Consider the following 18,929-nt stretch of genomic DNA (forward strand, 5'->3'; position numbering starts at 1 on the left):
AAAAATATCAAAAGTAATTCCTTTTGTCCCTTTTCTTTTGTATTCTTTTGTCCCTTTTTAATGATTATTAAAACCAGTCTTTTTAAATATTAATACCCAAACAACTAGTCAGCTTTGATCTATGCCTTAGAATTCTTAGTAGAAAATCAAGAATCATGAGACTACTGCACTGAGCACAAAAAAACCCACAACTAACAACAACAAAAGTTACAGAATACAAAAAGAACTGCCTTAGGCTTTGGCTTCAGAGGTTGAACAGTCTAGGCCTAGTCATATAAAATGTCCTGGAATGCCAGTATTCCCACAGAACCTACTGAAAACATTTTTTTTCCCTTCAGAGTTTTCATAATACTCACAGAAATTCCACCAATGACAGGTCAACAGGACTGAGCCATGTGCATTTAATTCAGAGAAAGGCCAAACTGTTGTATTTTGGGATTTGCCTATTAAGGCACCGTATAACTGCTTAAATATGCACAATAAAGCTTGCTTAACCTTTGACTGCTGGATCAAGTGACTAGTTGAAAACCTCAGACTTCGCTGGAGAAAGTGCTGTCCCCATTCTACAGTTCTGTTATTTTCTTTTCTTCCATCAGTTCAAAATCCTCATTGTATCTGCATTATATAGTGCAGCCTAGTAGGAATGGATCTGTAGAGCACGACAGTTGGTGCTGAGGACGTGGCATTCACACTGTACGCATCTCTGGGAGGTTATTTTGGACTAGCTGTAAATTGCAGTTGAGGTGCTCTATGAGAGCAGCCATCTTCCATTTAACTTCATCAGAAAGGTACCCGTTTTGCACACCCTCAGACTTCAATGTGATCACAGCACAGTAAGTGGAGCTGCTTTGGAGAAAAAGCATTGCCCCCCTGTGAACTAAAACAGTAATGTAGATTTTGCTACTGTATCTGTTAACAGTCTAATATGGTCCCATCCCACACTTTCGTGGGGTGAAAGATGTCATGGACAGCATTCACCACATGCAGGTCTAACAACTTAAGGAGTGAGCATCTGCTCTCAGCTGAGATTTAATTCTCTCTGTTGTAACTGAAGAAAGAGATGTCCCTGAGGAATTGTTTGTCTTTAATAGATGCTACAATGTGAAGATTCCATTCAAGATGTTCTGCCATTAACTGTAAAGATGTCCCAGAAGGACACCTTAAGCAAGACGCCTGCCTTGACTCTTAATGCTGATGAGCAGTCTCATTCTGTTCTATACAGGTAGGGTACCAGTAGTTTTGGTGACCACCAACAAGGAGCATTTCTACTATGGATGGCTCTGATAGGAAACTAAAATAGTTTCAGGTCAACTGTACTTTCCCATATTTTGTAGAAGGCAAACTATATGGAAGACTTGAAAATTGGAGCTTTTTTGTTATATATGTCATATCAGAAAGGTTTATCTTTTCTGTTGTGGCTGTGTATGTGAATGGAATCAATGTTCAAATTAGGGTGAGGAATAATCTTTCTATGAATTATATAGAAAATCTATATATGTATTTTCAGAAGTGAATCCAAGCTAGTTCATAGCTTTCAGCCTCCAAATCACGCTGCTTGTAGTGAAAATCTGGATTTCTCAGACACTTGTATTTTTTTCTTTACCTCATTTCTCCAGTGAAACACTGTCAGGTGTTTTTTTTTATTATTGGCTGCCACCAAACTGCTTTTCACACTGCTGATCTCTGTCTCTTTTAGCAGGAAATGTTTCACATCACAGTGTTTCACATTCCTATTTGACACCACAGTGTAACCTACTGCACGTGAACCCAGTGGTTCACATTCCCATCCATAGAATATACCAATATTTCTAGGGTTCAGAGGTCTCTTAGCTAACAACAGAGAGAGATTAATTTATTTTGATCTTGTTTTCTTAGCCTGTACATTTTCAGCATAGCGGTAGAACAAGTATTTCCCGATAGTACAGGTTTTGCCACTTCAACTCACTGCTGTGTGGCAGCAGGACTATGGCACAGGGAGACAAATCTGCAGAAATGTCTCGTCAGCTTCATCCACACGGAGGCTTAGACACATTTGTGTGCTTCCAAAGTGACTTAATTGGTATTTGGCATTTATTCCTCTTAGCACATAAATTCTCAGTCTAACAGCCAAGTTGAGCTGTAGCAATTCTGTGCTTGTGAAAAAAATGGGAACGCCAAACCCAAACCCCACATGACAATTTTAGCCATTTTGAAATGCTAACTCTTAGGGAAGGTAAATGGAGAAGAACATCAAAGAGAATAGTTGCTAACCTGTGGAGAAACCCAGGGCCTGACAGGAGCTGCATGCAGCTGTTTGCAGCACTGCCAAATCACACTTTTGGCCAACACTCTAACTTTTTAAAACGGACTTCAGTGCTCTCTATATTGCTTTCCTTTCCACAACAGCTCCTCATGAGGAGCACCTTCAGCATGGAAGGGTCCTCCTGCTTGAGGCACACAGGCCAAGAAACATCCCATGCCTCATCAACAAGAAAATTACACAAATGAACTGCGTATTTACTCCTTGATCTTTGCTGCTGTGATCATAGTCCATGCCAATGGGTCCTAGGCCATCTGAAGTAGCAAAATTACTTCAGAAAATGGTACTCTATGGAGCCCCATTTGTTCTGTGCGCAACTCTGAGATCTCACATGTTTTTGTTAAGTTCGGTTAGGTTCCACACAGGTATGTACCAGGACAAACATGTTAGATGCTTGGACATTCATGTGGTTCACCTGAGATCTCTCTAGTGAAAAAATATACATATATGCTCTTACATGACACAGTTTGAATGTAAGTATTGCTAGAGGGATTGAAAACTAGTCTGGTGATTTTAGGACATCATTTGAGGGCACAGCAGAACTCATCAGTAAGAGCCTATGGGATCCCCAGAACTACTTAGTGGGTATGTCAAGTGGAGAGCTTGATAATGTGTGGAGTGCCATCTTGTCTAACATCTTCCTTATAGGGTGACACTGTTCTTAGTGCCAGTATTGATGTACAAAGTACAAATACAAGGGAAGAAGCCTGTGCTTACTGGAGCCTGGCTCTTGCACTGGACATAGGATGCTGGAAAGTCTCTGCTTGGTGGCACTGATGTGAGCCAGTCTAGATATGTGTGCTGATGTGCATCTCTGCCTCTGTTTCCATTCTGCAGTGACTGTGAGATGTGGCACCAACCTGGCCCTTATATGTTCCCTGAATCCTGAGGTGTCTCTGGGCCTTCTTACAGCCAATGCACTACTTGTGGGGCAGAACTGAACTTCACTTGCATCATTCTTTTCACTACAGGGACTATCAATGTGGGAGTTTTGGTAAATACAAGTGAGGAAAGAGATATGGTACAAGAATACCTACAGATATTAACTACACAATCAGAAAATACCATGAGCTTAGGCTGCTTAAATGCTATCTACCACTTTTGAGACAACATTATGAGGTAATAGGTGCCAGGGGGCTATCTGGAGACTTGCAATACACCTGCAACAAAGAAATAATGAAAGATGAAAGCCAGTCTGAAACTAAGAGTTAGCAACAATATCCAGAAATGAGCCTGTGAACACAGCGAGGCAGAAGCACGGCAACTGGAAACTGTCAGCTGGTCCATTGCTGTGACTGAGACCATACATCTCATGCAGTTGTAGGCGTGCTGATAACAGAACTATGTTAACAGTTTGACAAGATTTCAGAGAAAAGGATGGGGGAAGGGGTTCCCTTTGGAGCTCAGGACTCTCAGGGTCTGCCCTTGTCACTCTTTAGCACCTTCTGTAAGTTTGAGACCTGAGGACCTTAAAAGGACCGAACCAAATTCTTCCTTAAGCTATTTCTAGATGCAAAGGTGAAGCTTTGCAGCAGCCAGCTAAGTAGAGTGGCAGTGAATTAACAACAAATATATTGGACTTTATATTTTTGGAAAGAAGTAAGGGTGATTCTGGTAGGTATGGGGAAAAATACTGGGAAATGGAATGACATAAGAAAAATCCAAGTTGATGTAATTAGAAAACAAATCCTGCTCGGATGCAGTTCAGTTACCAGAGTGATTTAAAAATAGGAGAGAAAAATGACTAATCCTAAACTGAAAGAGAATACAAAACCGTAAATCTCCATCTTTAATTTCTAGAAAAACTCTGAGAATAGCTCAATTCAGAGAAATGGCCAGAACCATTCTGTTTCTACAATGGAATTTTTGCTTGACTATGAAGAAATTAAAAACCTCAGGATTTGTTTCCATGGTTCTCATTCCAACTTCAAATACAGTCTCCTGGGTTTATTTCTTCCCTCTTTCTAGGAAAAAAAAAAAAAAAAAGAAGAAGAAGAAGAAAAGGAAAGCCCTCTCTTACCTCTCACTTCCCTGTGTATACATTCTGGATATTTAAGCAAGTATTTCATTGGAATATTTATCTGCACGATGTTAATTCTTAAAATCCACGAGTTCTGCCAGTCACATGAACTCAGTATTTTATTTTAGTTCAGTGAGGAGTTACGTAATCATTTATAGTCTGAACTGAATTCATCATTTAAACCCGTTTGCTGTGCTTCTTACCATGGGATGTGTTTGTTTTGCCTAATTACAAGGACATTTTTCTGTTTGTGGGGAGATTTAAGATAGATACACTAAAATGCAGTTTCAAGTTGCCAATGTCAATATATGTACCATGACTTCATTAACTAAAACTAATCCTCTTCACATAACAACTCAGAGGATCAAAGTAGATGTATGGAGCTCCCATTAAACACAGAAGCATCTTACCTTATTCTATCATTATTTGTTACTGTGAGATTTAGAGTTAATAATTTCAAACAGCAATATATAAATATCATAAAATAATATAGAAGTACATTGTTAAATATTACACAGGACATTATATAACTAATAGTACATGCAACTTAAAATTATTTGAACATTTAAAATGAAATGAAGCAACTCATAAATAGAAGATGATACAAGTTACCAATCACAAGGAATTTAGTGCAGTGCCTCATATGTTTGATGCAGTGATCTCATATGTTTCTGTACAAAATCCTGATTTAAAAAACTTGTTAAACAGACTGAGTTGCTTAGGAAGGCTAATAACTTTTAACATCATTATACAACATCATAATTTTTCAGTCAGAATTGTATTTTACTTAAACTACTGGGAGAAGAAAATTCACATCCGAAACATGTAACACCAATGTTTTGTGAAGGTTTATGTTTCAAGTTTCTTTAACATATTAATTTCTGAATTGCCTGAGCAACATCCTCTCAAAATGCCTTTTAAATAACATCTCCCTGAATAAAATGTTTTTTTTTTCCCATTCATCATCTTCTTTCTGCTACCTCTATATAATAAGCATCTTCCTACAGACTTTTATTTTTAACATTTGAAGCTTGATGTCAGAATGTAATTTCTGAGAAGCAGATGAACTCAAGTATTCCCTCTTGCTGAATGAGCCTGCACCCAGCAGCCATTAACTGGGACATACACAAACAGGAATACCAAACGGTGGTTTTGCCATGTGATCTCTTCCACTGCACACACAAATATAGAACATGACCATAAAAAGTAACAGAACATGCTCTCTGCTAAGTAATTTATTGCCGTTGATGCTAGATCGGTATGCCAGCTGGAATTACCTTCCCAGCTCCTACTGTTTTCACATATACAGATAATAAAGGCTATGCACTGCAGCAGATTACAAAAGAAAAAAATATATATATCAGCTTTATTATCAAAGAGCAAAACTCTGCAGAAGCAGCTTAAGCAAGATGAACTGAAAATGTTTGCGAGTGACTCACACAGGTTAAAGATCTGAAAGAATACTACAGCCTTCAACATTTTCACAGAGGGGAAAAGGATTGCTTTTTGTATGATACGTATTTCTCTTCCTTCTCTGCTAAGCACAGAAAAATCTAAGGATCATTATCCATGTAGGAGCTCTCTTTTTGTTTGAATTCCCCGTTCATTAGTTTGTAAGCTGCAAGAGCTGAGCTAATTTATTTTTGCAGGGCATTTTCCCCTCCCTTTTTTTTTTTTTAAAGGCACCACGTATGACATCCCAACATGACAGGAACTCAGTAAATCCCCTCAGTCTCCACACCGCTGTCTCTGAATGTCTGCAAAGCTACTATGCCATAATCGCAACCCGCTGGCTCATTCACAGCTTTACATTATAAAGCAAACAGTCTAGACAGCTGAATGACAGAATTACTCTCTTTTCTCTTGCATTTATAGATATGCTGTCATCTTCATTTGCTTTTCTCTACCCTGTGCATTCCAATACGCTAATGACTAGCTTTCCTGTTTGGATTCCACACTGACTTTGTGGCTCTAGGCTGTAAATACAACCAGAGCCCAGATGACATTGCATCAATCAATAAAGTCCTGAGGGGGGAAGGACCCCTGATTCTTTCCCTCCCTGGCATTATCTGGTGTTAACTAGCTTTTTCAAAACTGTTAACCAATACAGCTTTGCAGAAGGATTCTTTTCCCCATTGAGATGGAGACATTAAAACGCCTGATGCTTTTTTAGCTGTCACTCTCTGCAGTGGAGCATACTATTCAAGCTGCACAGAATAGGCAGCCTTCAACTAGTTTCAGGTTGTCTCCTATATAGATGAATGTAGGACTGTGCAAAACGTATGTGCAAAAAAGAGGAAAGGAATTAACAATTGTAGGGTTTTGGATGCCTATAAAAAATGTGCACCTAACAGTCTTCATGTTAAAAAACCGACAGTAATTGGATCAAGTTTGTTGTCACTGAGAAACGAGCTTTAGCCTGCAGTATTCCTGGTATTTTAACACACATACGTCTGGCACTTCCTCTGTGCTAAAGGATAACTAAATGACAAAACAATACTTTTTTTCCCTTCAACAAGCCTATTCTATGCAAGCCTGATAATACCCAGCTATACACATGGCCAACTGTGGTGATATTTATGGCAAGATTTTTATTACTTGTTGCTTTTTTTAATGCTTCTGCAGCTGCTGTTCTGGATGGCAGGAGAATCTCTTTTTACATATATTCTTTTTTTTTTTTTTTTTTTTCCTTGGTTGCTTGTTTTGTTGCCATTTTAAAATGAAAGTTTCTGAACTTTACAGATGAAAAAATCTCAAGTCTTTGGCATCAGGTTCAGAAAAAGTTAAGGGTAAAATGTAGGAGAAGCCACTCCCGTTCTCACTTGAAAAGCAGAGGAAATCGGACTGATAACACATCACCAAGTAGTGAGCCAGAGCTTTTACTTGCACCGGAGGGGGGACAATACCAACAATCTGGAGTGCTACATTAGATTAGTGGCCATTGGAAACTTCATTGGGGAATATTTTACCAACAAGCGTGAAGAGTTTTGTGGGCCACTGGGTGCAACTGTGTTCACAGCCAATATAAATGACTTCTTGAGGCCTATACCAGTGGGAATTTTGCCTGTTCTCTGCAAATCATGACCCACTTTTATTCTGTGAGATCGGGGACAGATGGAAAAACAACGGATCCCTTCCCTTGCTTGGAACTCCACAAAGCACAAGTCTCATCTGGAATATCTGTGCTTTTTTTTTTTCTTCCCTGAGTACCTCAAAAGATACTGATTAGAAAAGCTTTGAATTTGTATCTCTAAGATCTATAATGACAGCAGAATTTCAATAATTCATCCTAGTTGCAGAGAGCTCTGATTTGAGAATACAGAGTGTAGTGAACTATGGGCTACCAGAAGAAGACAGAACTGAAGGCTGTGCAAGTAGAGTCTTCATTCTCTGCACCCTCACAGAAGGAAGGCTGGAGAGCAGTCCCACAGAAGGGCTGCCCAGTCACTGTTCCTAGGACTCTTAGAGTGCTACTGTCCAAAACTTTGTGCCCTGCAGAAACCACAAATGATATTTCATTTCAAATGACTTTTCTTAACAACTCCACAGCCTCCCTGAGCCTTCTTGTTGTGAAAGGTTACCACTAAAGTAAATAAATCAACTTGATCTAAAAAGTCTTTTCCTTTTCTTGACAAAAAGCATTGCCTCTTCCAAAATTAGACTAACCCAGAGGTCTGAGAGTATTCAGTCTACAGGCTAGTATTGATCTTTTTTTCTCTCAATAGCTTATTCCCTAACTTCCAATTCTATTATACAGTTTCCCTGTGAGGCTAGCAAAAAGTCATTACATTGCCTAGTATCTTCAGCTTCCAGAGAAACACAGATCCTACTTTCAGCCCTATAATGAAAACCTCCTTTGCTTTCTGCAGTGGTCTTATACATAGTGGTTCAGAAAAATGTCTTTGATTATTGTAAACTTTCTGATTCTTACAGTACCATGCTAAAAACACTAAAAGCAAGCATCTAAGTACACTGTATAAAGTAAAAGATAAAAGCAAATGCAGGGATGATACAAAACATGCAGGAAGACAGCCTGTTTAGTGCAGAGACTCTTGAAACTGTAGGTCAGTTTTCTTACCTCTTGAGGCTCTTGACATTGAGATGCTAACACCAGGAAAGATCTCTGTGCTTGGAAAGCAGCACGTACCATCTCTGCCTGCAAGGAAAGGAGATAAGTTAAATCTTAGCCTGTGACCTCCAGGACTTCTCTTAGGCAGCTCAAAGTCAAGTGTGACAGCTCAAATTTTTCTCGCTGTTTCTCATCTAAATCACAGCAATGCTGACTGGAAAAAAAATGTACTATAGTGGCTTAGCTATATTTTTTTTTTCTTCTTTAAATCTGAGGTTAGGCTTCCTATCTTCTTCAGATAGGAAATAAAACAAGTCGATATGCAGCCTTTTGCTTATCATTCATAAGATAAGTCACGGAAGGACTTAATTTTACCACTTCAGAGAATGTTCAGGCATTTTAATGGCAATGTAATGGCAATGTTTATACTCAGAGTGCAAGATAACAACTTACTACAGCTGAGACCTGCAGCCTGCAAACTTTCTGTTGACGGTACCTTAGGCTGTAGTGATGTTCAAGAAGGGTTGAGTTTTGCTTATTTATTGAGCGATGAGGCCACAACTCATTCCTTTCTTATATTTCCCTGTGCAGGCCCTAAGACTGATGGCTATGAGAGGTGATGGATGGCTGAGGATTTTTGGGCAATTTCCTCCTGCAGAACTCTAGAATTTGGATTGAATCTGCATCTGACAAGTTTATTTTTGAACATTGCATTTTCTTTATATTGTGAATGATGTGTGTTGATTTGAATCTAATTGGTATTTCAATATCACTTATATCTTATTCAAGTGGATGAGTAATGACTAGAATGATGAGTTATTGGCATAGAAAAGAAATATTCATAAACAGTGTGTATTGCTATATAAAACCAAACCAAATGCTGTCAAGTTAATCTAATATGAATGAGTACATTTATAAACACTTTGTGAAAGGGTGGGGAAGTTTGTTCATGATGTTTGCCTTTGAGGTTTCTGCAGTCTAAAAAGAAAACAGGAAAATTTTATGTACGGCACTATGTGGATGCAACTTAAATTAAACAAGAGTTAGGAAGTTCCAAGTTCAAAGCCAAATGGTGTTTATCTGTCCTAAAATGTGATGGCATTAATAAAACTTAACCTGTTGGGATGAAAGTCACTGCAAGGAAAGGTGGTAAAGGAGGCCAACTTGGACAGTATTTGTGTAGAAGGGGGTAGTTATGCTTTGACAAGCTGAGATTTGTAAGGAGGCAATCATCTCTATAAATGGATAAAAAAATAAATAACAAGGGAAATTATATCAGCATAAGAGACATAACTTTTTTAGACATAGACGAAAATACAATCAATAATGGCAAGGTTTGGGTTTTTTGAGGCATTTCAGAAGACTGACTTTTGGTACAGAAATTTTTAAAGCAACAACGTGTGCTATTTTAAGCTTAATTTTTGTGCATAAGGAGGATTTTGCAGACCAGCTGATGAAAAAATAACATTCAAGGAGGAGTGATTATGAATGGATTCACTTATGAAACTTCTAGATGGACAAAAATAAATCTACAGGTTGGTATTTTAGAAGGGCAAACTTTTGGAAAATAGAAAAACCAGTGAATGAAGAAGACTGGTCCAAGGAATTCAATGAACTGAATGCAGGAAAAATGGATTTCAATTAATAATGGAAAGAAATTGTACATGCTGGGCAAGAGAAGAATTAGCGGGTTTCTGGATGAATAAATGACTGAGGCAAGACTCTAAGTACAGAACCTACAAAGAGTGAGAAGAGGCCTTGATTATCAAGGATAATTTGGTTTAGAGATTACAAAATAAAGAAGCAAGGGAATGAAGGATAAATGACCTGTTGATCTGTATTGCACAGAGGAGTAAAAGCAAGCCATAGTTTTTTTTAGTTACTGAACAATAATGAAATCAAGGGATGAACTGAGGCCATGGCCATGACTTGATGAGTAAGTTGAGCATCCTCATGTTGTTCTTGATGTCTTTGATTCTTCATGGAATCACTGAATGGCTTGAGTTGAAAGGGACCTCAAACATCATCCGGTTCCAATCCCTCTGCCACAGACAGGGTTGCCAACCGCTAGATCAAACACTAGACAGGTCTGCCCAGGATGTAGAGCCATTGGCCACAACCTTCAACACACCTGTTGTTTAGTAAATGTTTTTCCTCAGACTTCAAGATATTATATATTTCATGGGAAAATTGTACTTTAGATGGAAATGATGCAAATTAGTATAAAAACTCTAGGTTGGATAGGAAGCTGGAAAAAAAGGGGACAGCAGTAGGGCATACTTCACGAAGAGCTGTTTGGGAGGAGGCAAGTTACTAGTTGTGTTCCTCGGGGTTTTAAGAACTATCAGTATGTCTATTAGTGTTTTAAAACCAAGAATAGGATGTGCACTCATAAGATTTGCAGGCAACATGAAGTTAGTCAGCAGTTTTTAATACAACTGAATATGAGTCTGTCATCACTTGTGAAGAGCAAGATAACTTTTTCTTTTTGGCAGAGGTAATACGAACAGGATAAAATTTAGCAATTCTTTCCTCTTCCTCCCTTCTGGGTTAAAACAATGCTGAAATTAGGATCTAAACAAGGAATCAAACGATTGGCTATGGTGAAGACTGGAAAATGCAAGCAGAAAAGCCAGAGAGGTGCCTTTGTGAAAAGACTTTATGCAGTTCTACAGCTGATGTGGCAGAACAATTTATGGTAGAACATAAACAATCAAACTATTCTTCTGTAAAGATTTCCATTGGAGAGCACACTGTAAGTACCTCTCTGGAATTCTCTGTAAAGCATAGTCAATTGTTTGAAAGAACCATGAGCTTACATTAGAACTGATGCAGAGAAAACCTATTTGGATATTTAGAGCAATAGGGTAATTGTCTTAAACAGGTAAACTTTATAAGATTCATCTGTGCTTAGTAGCACAGTGGGTAAGGAATATGATGATTCTTTCTCATACAGAAGGTATCAAAGAGAAGGAAGAAAAGCTCTGGTCACAAGTCTGTAAACTGGGTCACAAGCATAGTCTCAACTTTAGATTTCCAGCAAACTCAGAGAGTGAAGTTCAGAAGGGTTCTACCAAATTCCTACAAAGAGCCAACATTGTTTTAAGACAGAACTTTGAATGCTGATAGGTCACAAAACCAGAGGATGAGGGAAAAAAAGTCTGGCTTTTTTTTTTTCTTTTTTCTTTTTTTTTTCCTTTCTTTTTTAAAATACTGCATTAAATCCATACTTTTGCGTTCCCACTTAGACACGTAGACTGAGTAGAGCTTTTTCCTCCCCTCAGAGTATGATGTAACAAATGGCTTCTTGTCTGATTTTTCCCTTCTTTTCTGCTGATGCACTAGCTTTCCACACTGTTTTTATTACCCCTTACTTATTGTAGGACATTGGAAACATTTAGTGGTCAATGGACTGCGTATTGATGGGTGATACCATATCCCCAGAGATTATCCAGCCCCAGAGGCTTTTAGTTGTACAGAGGGAAAAGCACTGCTATTTCTTATCTTTGAAATTAAATCTTAATCAAAGGATTGTGCTAACACAGGTTTTGAATTTTTACAAGCCCGCTTCCACAAGACTTCAGCAATAGATACTTCCTTCTTTCTCCGGCAGCATTAAAAATGGGTTTCTGAGTTCTACTGTTTCCAAAAATGCAGTATTTCTTTCCATGCATTGTACCAAAGCATTAGAAGAGCTTCTTTTCATTAGGAATGTATTAGTTCAGTTTATTATCACCTCAATTCTTTCTGTATTTGAAATGTGATGCTTTGTTGCTACTTCCTTCTTATTAGCAAGCAGGCTGTGTAACCAAGCAGAACAACTTTTTTTATGTGGAACTGACTCTTTCATTAGACCTCCATATCCATTGAAGTTTAGTAAGTTAAAATGGACCAAAGGGATTTTTCTCAACAGCTTGTGCCGCTTAACCAAAAGATTGCCACAGAATAAATCAGCTGCAACTCTTTCAGTTATAATGTATGATATTAATGAAGACTGAGTTGGGATTGTGAGTAAATTTATCAAAGTAGACTAGAACACAAGCTTGCACACATTTTTCTGCAGATAGAAATGGGATATTTAGGAGCAGCAGATAAGTGGTATCTCAAACTTCAGGTAATCCTTCTGGCATTCTTGGGATTACGTACGCATACAGCAATCATCAGATACACTCTGCAGCTGAGGCAAACACTTTGAAGGAAGCAGATTCTTCAGAATATTTTCTACTCTGCTTTTAATGGTTTGTGCTAAAGGCTGGAAGAAATGGCTGTGACATTGGGCTCAAATGCCTAGACTGCCTGCATACCATTCTCCTCCTCAGTTTTCCAAACAGTAAATTGTGGAAGAAGCTGTCTTAATCCTCTGCCTAAGGTGTGCTTCATAGTTGTCTTAGGCAGTTACTATGGCTGGGAGAGAAGAATTCTGACATGAGACCATGTCATGATGGATACCATCACACTGGTATCCAAGCACTAATGAATACAAATATTATTTGTATAACAATAGTTTGGCAACCTACAGGAGGAAGATGAGCACTTGCATTCAGATCTTGTTATGAGTAAATTCCGTTTTTTGGGGGGAAAAAAAAAAAAGTAAAATAAAACAGAAGTAAGAGAAACAAAAGATTCCCTCATGAAATTTAGTCAATAATATTAATCTATTGACCTGATAATATAAATTGACAGATGTAATTATATTTAATAATGTATTTCCTCAGTCATAGCACTGAAAAGCATAGTGTAAATATCAGAATTCACTGAACTTCTGTTCTTGGGGAATAATACACATCTGCATATATATACACTCGGTCATTAACAGTAATTTGCAAATCAAAATACAGATACGTACACATTTTGGATTTTATCCACAATGACTTTGTTCTAAAACAAAGTATTGAAGAGGACATTGGGAAAGAGAATGAGGATTTAGTTAGTGGCCCAGAATTTTAATCACAGGTTCTGCAGCATCAGTTTGGGGTCCTTTGGGTCTAGCAAAAGACACAATGACTGATGGCAAATAGCAACTACAGATGGAACTTCAGTCTCATGGGCTCATACCCAATCTTTCTGTGAAGGGAACAATACTGTCAGAGAAGGAGGAGCAGTTCATCTTCTACATTCTGCTTTCAAGAGCCTCTACAAAGTGAAGTGGAGAAGTGGCTGGTGGCTTAAATGGAGAAGCAAGAAATGGAAAAAGAATGGCATTTAGATTACGTATGGGGCTGCCATAGAAACTATCCAGGCCAGCTGAAGAGATACTGTTTTTTTTGTATGGTTAATTGGCTGATATAGGTTTCTTTTTAAAATTGAGCCAAATGCTGAAGTCAGTGGCAATTCTCCAAGCAATGCACTTGATACGGGAAAATGAAAGAAAGAAAAAGACCTATCAATCACCTTTCTCTTACTGGTATACACAGAAAACGGGGTTGAAATTGTGGTCAAAATTGAAGTCAGTGGGAAATTTGCCTTTGATTTTGATGGAGCCAGACTCCACCCCAGATGTTTTCTTTTCTATTTTCAGTTACAGATAAATTTGGCTACCACTAATCAGCTGTCCTGTATTTCTTATAGTGTTTTTCACTCCATAGCTATGTCTATATTAGGTAATTTTTGCTAAAATTTCTTGGCATTGCTTCTGCCTGTCCAGTACCAACCTAGGGTTAGAGCAAGTCTGGTCTCTCTAGCTGTTTATATCTGTTGGTGTCTTAAACACTATTTAATTGTGCACAGTACTAGCCAAAGTTATTTATTTGTTGTTTCAGAGAAACATCTGTATCCAAGCTCACTCATTTTACCTTTCAGATAGCTTGACTGTGAATTAAAATGCTCAGAGCTCTTACAGCTCTTACTTCCAGTGAAGCTAATGACCTAAGACAGACAGTAATTGTTTGGCACAAACCTTTACTCACCTGTCATTTTAGTTGTCTGTATTTCGTGAACTGTTTAGATGCAGGGGAGTAAAGGAGTACTTAAAGCCACATCAGCTGTTTTTACATAAATTACAAAAATATTGCCCTAGAGGAAGAATATGCAGTCTCTTCTGCTCTATAAAATTTGCTCCAGTGTCCTAGAACTTACCAGTTTTGAGTGATGTGAACAGTGCTTACTGATCTCAAGGGACTGTTTATTTTAAAACCTGAAGAATGTCACTAACATGTCAGCTTTGTTAAATAATTCTTTACTAATTTGAATAGCAGAGGCAGTCAATTGCTTCCTTCACCTGTCATTTCAAACAGATAAATATTTGGCTGTAGGGCCAGTAAGGCTATTGACTACTGCCAAGCGAAAAAGTAGATCATATTCTTCCAAAACATCTCTAATATCCCCTACCCACTAGAGAAGAAGAGCAATACCAGACCAAATCTGTACTAGCTGATACTTTCTAAAGCTCAGACTGCTTTTTTGACTTCCAGATTCTTCAGTTATCCATGAGACTCCTTGCAAATAGGCAAAAATCTCTCATGATCTCTGCTCCTTCCAGCTCTTATAGGGAATTTCTGAAAACAAATGTAGAGTACTGATGGTTGGAGTATTGATGATTTGGTATAGAAAAGTACTGAAAACTGTGTGCAAAGAATTAGTCCAGATGTTACTGTAGTTGTGACCAATTTACAGACTAGAGGGTTTGGGGGGTTTTGTTTGTTTGTTTTCAATACCTTTATTTTCTGAGCAGTTTTGAAGATTTTCAAGAATTGAAGCTAGCCATTAACACTGCAGTCTGCTGTCTTTTGCAAGGAGACAGTTACCTGCTAAAGTATTCAAAGCTACCTCACTGCATAGTGTGCAATTCAGGATCTGCATTTGAAGGACTCCCCATCAGTGGATTTAAAAGATGGTTCTGGCACACTGCAACCCAAGATCTTCCAGTCTCTGGGGATTATCTGGACATTCCCAACATTAATTCTCAGCTGTGAAGAACTTGTGTTGATAGTGTTGATAATATATGCCTTTATAATATGTAAATACCGATTATCATTTAAAAAAAAAACAAAAACAAAACAACACACAGCAAAAACAAAAATACTGATTATCATTAAAAACAAAACAAAAACCCATCTGATAAAAACATCCCGATATTTTAAGAATAAATATAAAAACATCAAACAAATGGATTCTTTACGGTACAGAGGAAACATCACAACAGTCTATACTAGGCCAGCACTGCTGATTTGAGATTTTAATAACTAAAGACAGTCATAGTATATTTCATGAGACACAGAATATGTGAAACAGCAGCCAGTGATCAGTTGGTTTTGACCAGCCATATCCTGGGCTGCATCAAAAGAAGTGGGGCCAGCAGCTTGAGGGAGGTGATTCTGCCTTTCTGCTCTGCACTGGTGAGGCCTCATCTGGTGTACTGCATCCAGGTGTGGAGTCCTCAGTGGAGTCCTACAGGGGGGACATGGTCTTGTTGGAGTGCATCCAGGGGAGAGCCACAAAAAAGATCCAAGAGTTGGAACACTTTCCCTATAAGGATAGACTGAGAGCTGGGGCTGTTCAGCCCAGAGAAGAGAAGGCTCCAGGAGACCTGAGAGCAGCCTTTCAGTATCTAAAGCGGGGCTATGAAGAAAGGAGATAGATAAACTCTTCAGAAGGGTGAAGATAGGACAAGGGGAAATGGTCCTTGATGGGACAAGGGGAAATAGTTTCAAACTAAAAGAGGCAAGATTTATACTGGATGTAAGACGAAAGTTTTTTATGATAAGGGTAGTGAAGCATGGGAACAGGTTAACCAGAGAGGTAGTGGAATGCCCCGTCCCTGAAGACATTCAAGGTCAGGCTGGACAGGGATCAGAGCAACCTGATGTAGCTATAGGGTGCCCCTGTTCATTGCAAGGGAGTTGGACTAGATGATCTTTGACCTTTAAACATCACTTCCAACTCATATGACTCTATGATTCTCTGATATTGAAAGCCCAGGTACACTTGGAGGCTGGATTTCAGACTCCCTGAAAGGAAAGATGCATCTGCATGTACATTGATGCGATTGAAAAGTAAGCCTGCAAAAAGGTTGTTCTTTGAACAGAATATGTAGCGAAGCTACAACAAAAGAAACATTTCAGCCTTGAAGATGTCCATCAAGTTCCCAAATCAATCTTTCATTGCCCTGAGCTCTAGAATAAAACACAGTTAAATACCTGAAATGACAACAACAACAACAACAAAAAGCAAATAACTGAATTGTTTTGCAGTTCAGGCTAATTATAGAAATACGTCAACTTATGGATGTCAAGAGACTAACGGAAGTGAGCAGTGGCAGTGACATGTTTTAATCTCTTCTAATGGACTCTTCAACATTCAGAAATGTTGCCATATTGATCATACAATTCAAACTGGATAAAGAGGCAATACAGATTTGTAGCCACATTCTATCCTCATCACTCCTGACAGTACTCCCAGCTTACTAAAAACAACACTGAAACTGCACATTGGTTTCCCTTGCAGCATAATTTTCATTATTCACTGAACTCATTTTTGCTAGAAACTGACTGAAGAGCCAGATTCTGAGATCATTGGGTTTTTTTTGCTGACTACAATGAACAGCCTTCTCACTTTCCAATCCTAGCATTTCTATACACTCCAAACAGTTGCAAACACCAACTAACAAAAGCAGGTCAGGGATGGGGAGGCAGGATGAGTGAAAAGAGCACGTATGTGCTTTTCAGAAAGAACGAGACTGAAAATTAATAAAGGCTTGCTCATAGCCTGTAGTAACAAATGACATTGTTTTGTGTGGTCCACACACAAAACTACCTGTCATTTAGCTAACTAATTTAGTCACGTAATGTTATTACCTTATGGTTTTTGGTTAAATTGCTGCAATGTTCTTCAATTTGTGGGGCACTTCTGCATCTACATCTACAGTTTACTTGTAATGAATCCATAGAAAAACACCAAGAACAACAGGATTCATATCAGTAGACTCAAATTTGATCTTAAAGGGCTTCAATGAACAAAATTTATAGGACAACAAAATTAGCATGAGCTAGAGCATATAATCAGTTCTGACTTAGAGACTTAACACAGCTGGGCAAACATGATGGAGATTTAATTTCATTTTCCATTGCTTCTAAGACTTTCCACACAAATCTTTCTGATACCGTTTTTCAGGCACCCTTTGGAAATCAGTTTTATTTTACTGGATAACCACACACAGACATAATCTCTGCTTTAGGGGCTAACAGTATTAGACTCTAATCCAAAAAAATGTCCCCTGATCAACTCCACTGTGAAGCAAACACATTTAGTCAGGAACTACTCCATAAGCAAAGAAGCAAGCTCCATGAAAACGAATTATGAGGACTGTTTTACAGCACTGAGTGTTCATGTTTTCTTATGTTTCTGACTGAGGGAATACTGTGTGGAACATCCTCATTGTATATTCCCACCACTATTACCTTGAATTTACAGGTAAGTGTTTCTCATGCCGGTAATACACTAATTGCCCTGTACTGGCCACCATGTCATGTATTTTTCAGTACGACCTGTTAGATTCTCTTCCTTGCCTTTTTAAATAAGAAAAAAGCAGGATGCATTTAGTACGATGACATTATGGAGAAACTGCAAGCTTGATCAAGTTTTCATCAAAATTAGCAGAAAAACTCCCAGTCTTTTCAGGGATTGTTGGTTTGGACAAGCCATGGCCAGGTTCTTCATGCTTCAGAGCCATTCCTCTTGCAATCGAGGTGTCTTACAGTTAGACAAGTGTAACAGGCCTACACCTGACCCAGTAAATCCAGCTTATTTTCTAAGCCAGATCCAACCCTTAGTCCAGAAATGAAGTCATCCCTTGGAAGAGATGAATCAAAAGTTGTAAAGCACCTAAAAATGGTAATTGCTCTGGATTAGCCACTTGGCTTTATTGTGTATATTGTATTTAATATTAAAGCAAACATTTTTCATAGCTTATATAATGAACTATCTTGCTGTAGAGACCCAGTATGAAAAATATGATTTTAATATCATTAAAAATCAACTCTAATATTGCTAGATTCCCAAGGTTGTTTTTTTTTCATCACTGATTATTTGGTTTTGTTTTTTTGTTTTTTATTTTAGTGGATGGCACTACTGTTTTCTATGTTTAGTTTCTTTTTTTCAGCTGTTTTGTTGATGTATAAAAACACTTGTCTTTATTCTTTTTTTATGTATTCTGTTTTTCCTAGTCCTGTTGTAGCTACTTGGTCTGGTGTTTATTTCATCCAGCAGAAAATACCCATCACAGAAATGCAAATGCAGCGTGACCACATGCTTCTCTTTGGGCATGTTGACATCATCCTCTTCTCTGAGCTCTAATTCAACTTTCAACACAATGCCTAAAACCGCACAGCCTCTGGGCACAAAAGAACAACACGAGAGTACACTTGTGCATTCTGTTGCCCTGTAAGCAAATTGCTTGTTAATGAGGAATCAGCCAGATAATGGGTTTGACAGTCTGTGCTTTGATTAGGTAATATGAAGTGCAGAAGTGTTTTTTGGCGTATCAGAGACAGCACATCCTGGTCAAAGTTCAAGGCTATGAAAGTCAACTCTTCAACATCACTCCC

The 18,929-nt window shown here is 38.3% G+C and overlaps 1 protein-coding gene across 1 annotated transcript in view; it reads right to left on the minus strand.

Moving 5' to 3' along the window:
- The window catches only part of CAP2 (cyclase associated actin cytoskeleton regulatory protein 2), a 58,638-nt gene that overhangs the window by 23,069 nt on the left and 16,640 nt on the right, over positions 1 to 18,929 (minus strand). The window contains exon 4 of the mRNA XM_015854682.2: positions 8,398 to 8,475. Within this exon, the coding sequence (XP_015710168.1) occupies positions 8,398 to 8,475 (78 nt within the window). The remainder of the gene's footprint in view (positions 1 to 8,397; positions 8,476 to 18,929) is intronic.

This window comes from Coturnix japonica, chromosome 2 (assembly GCF_001577835.2).
Source record: "Coturnix japonica isolate 7356 chromosome 2, Coturnix japonica 2.1, whole genome shotgun sequence".
Lineage (NCBI taxonomy): Eukaryota > Metazoa > Chordata > Aves > Galliformes > Phasianidae > Coturnix > Coturnix japonica.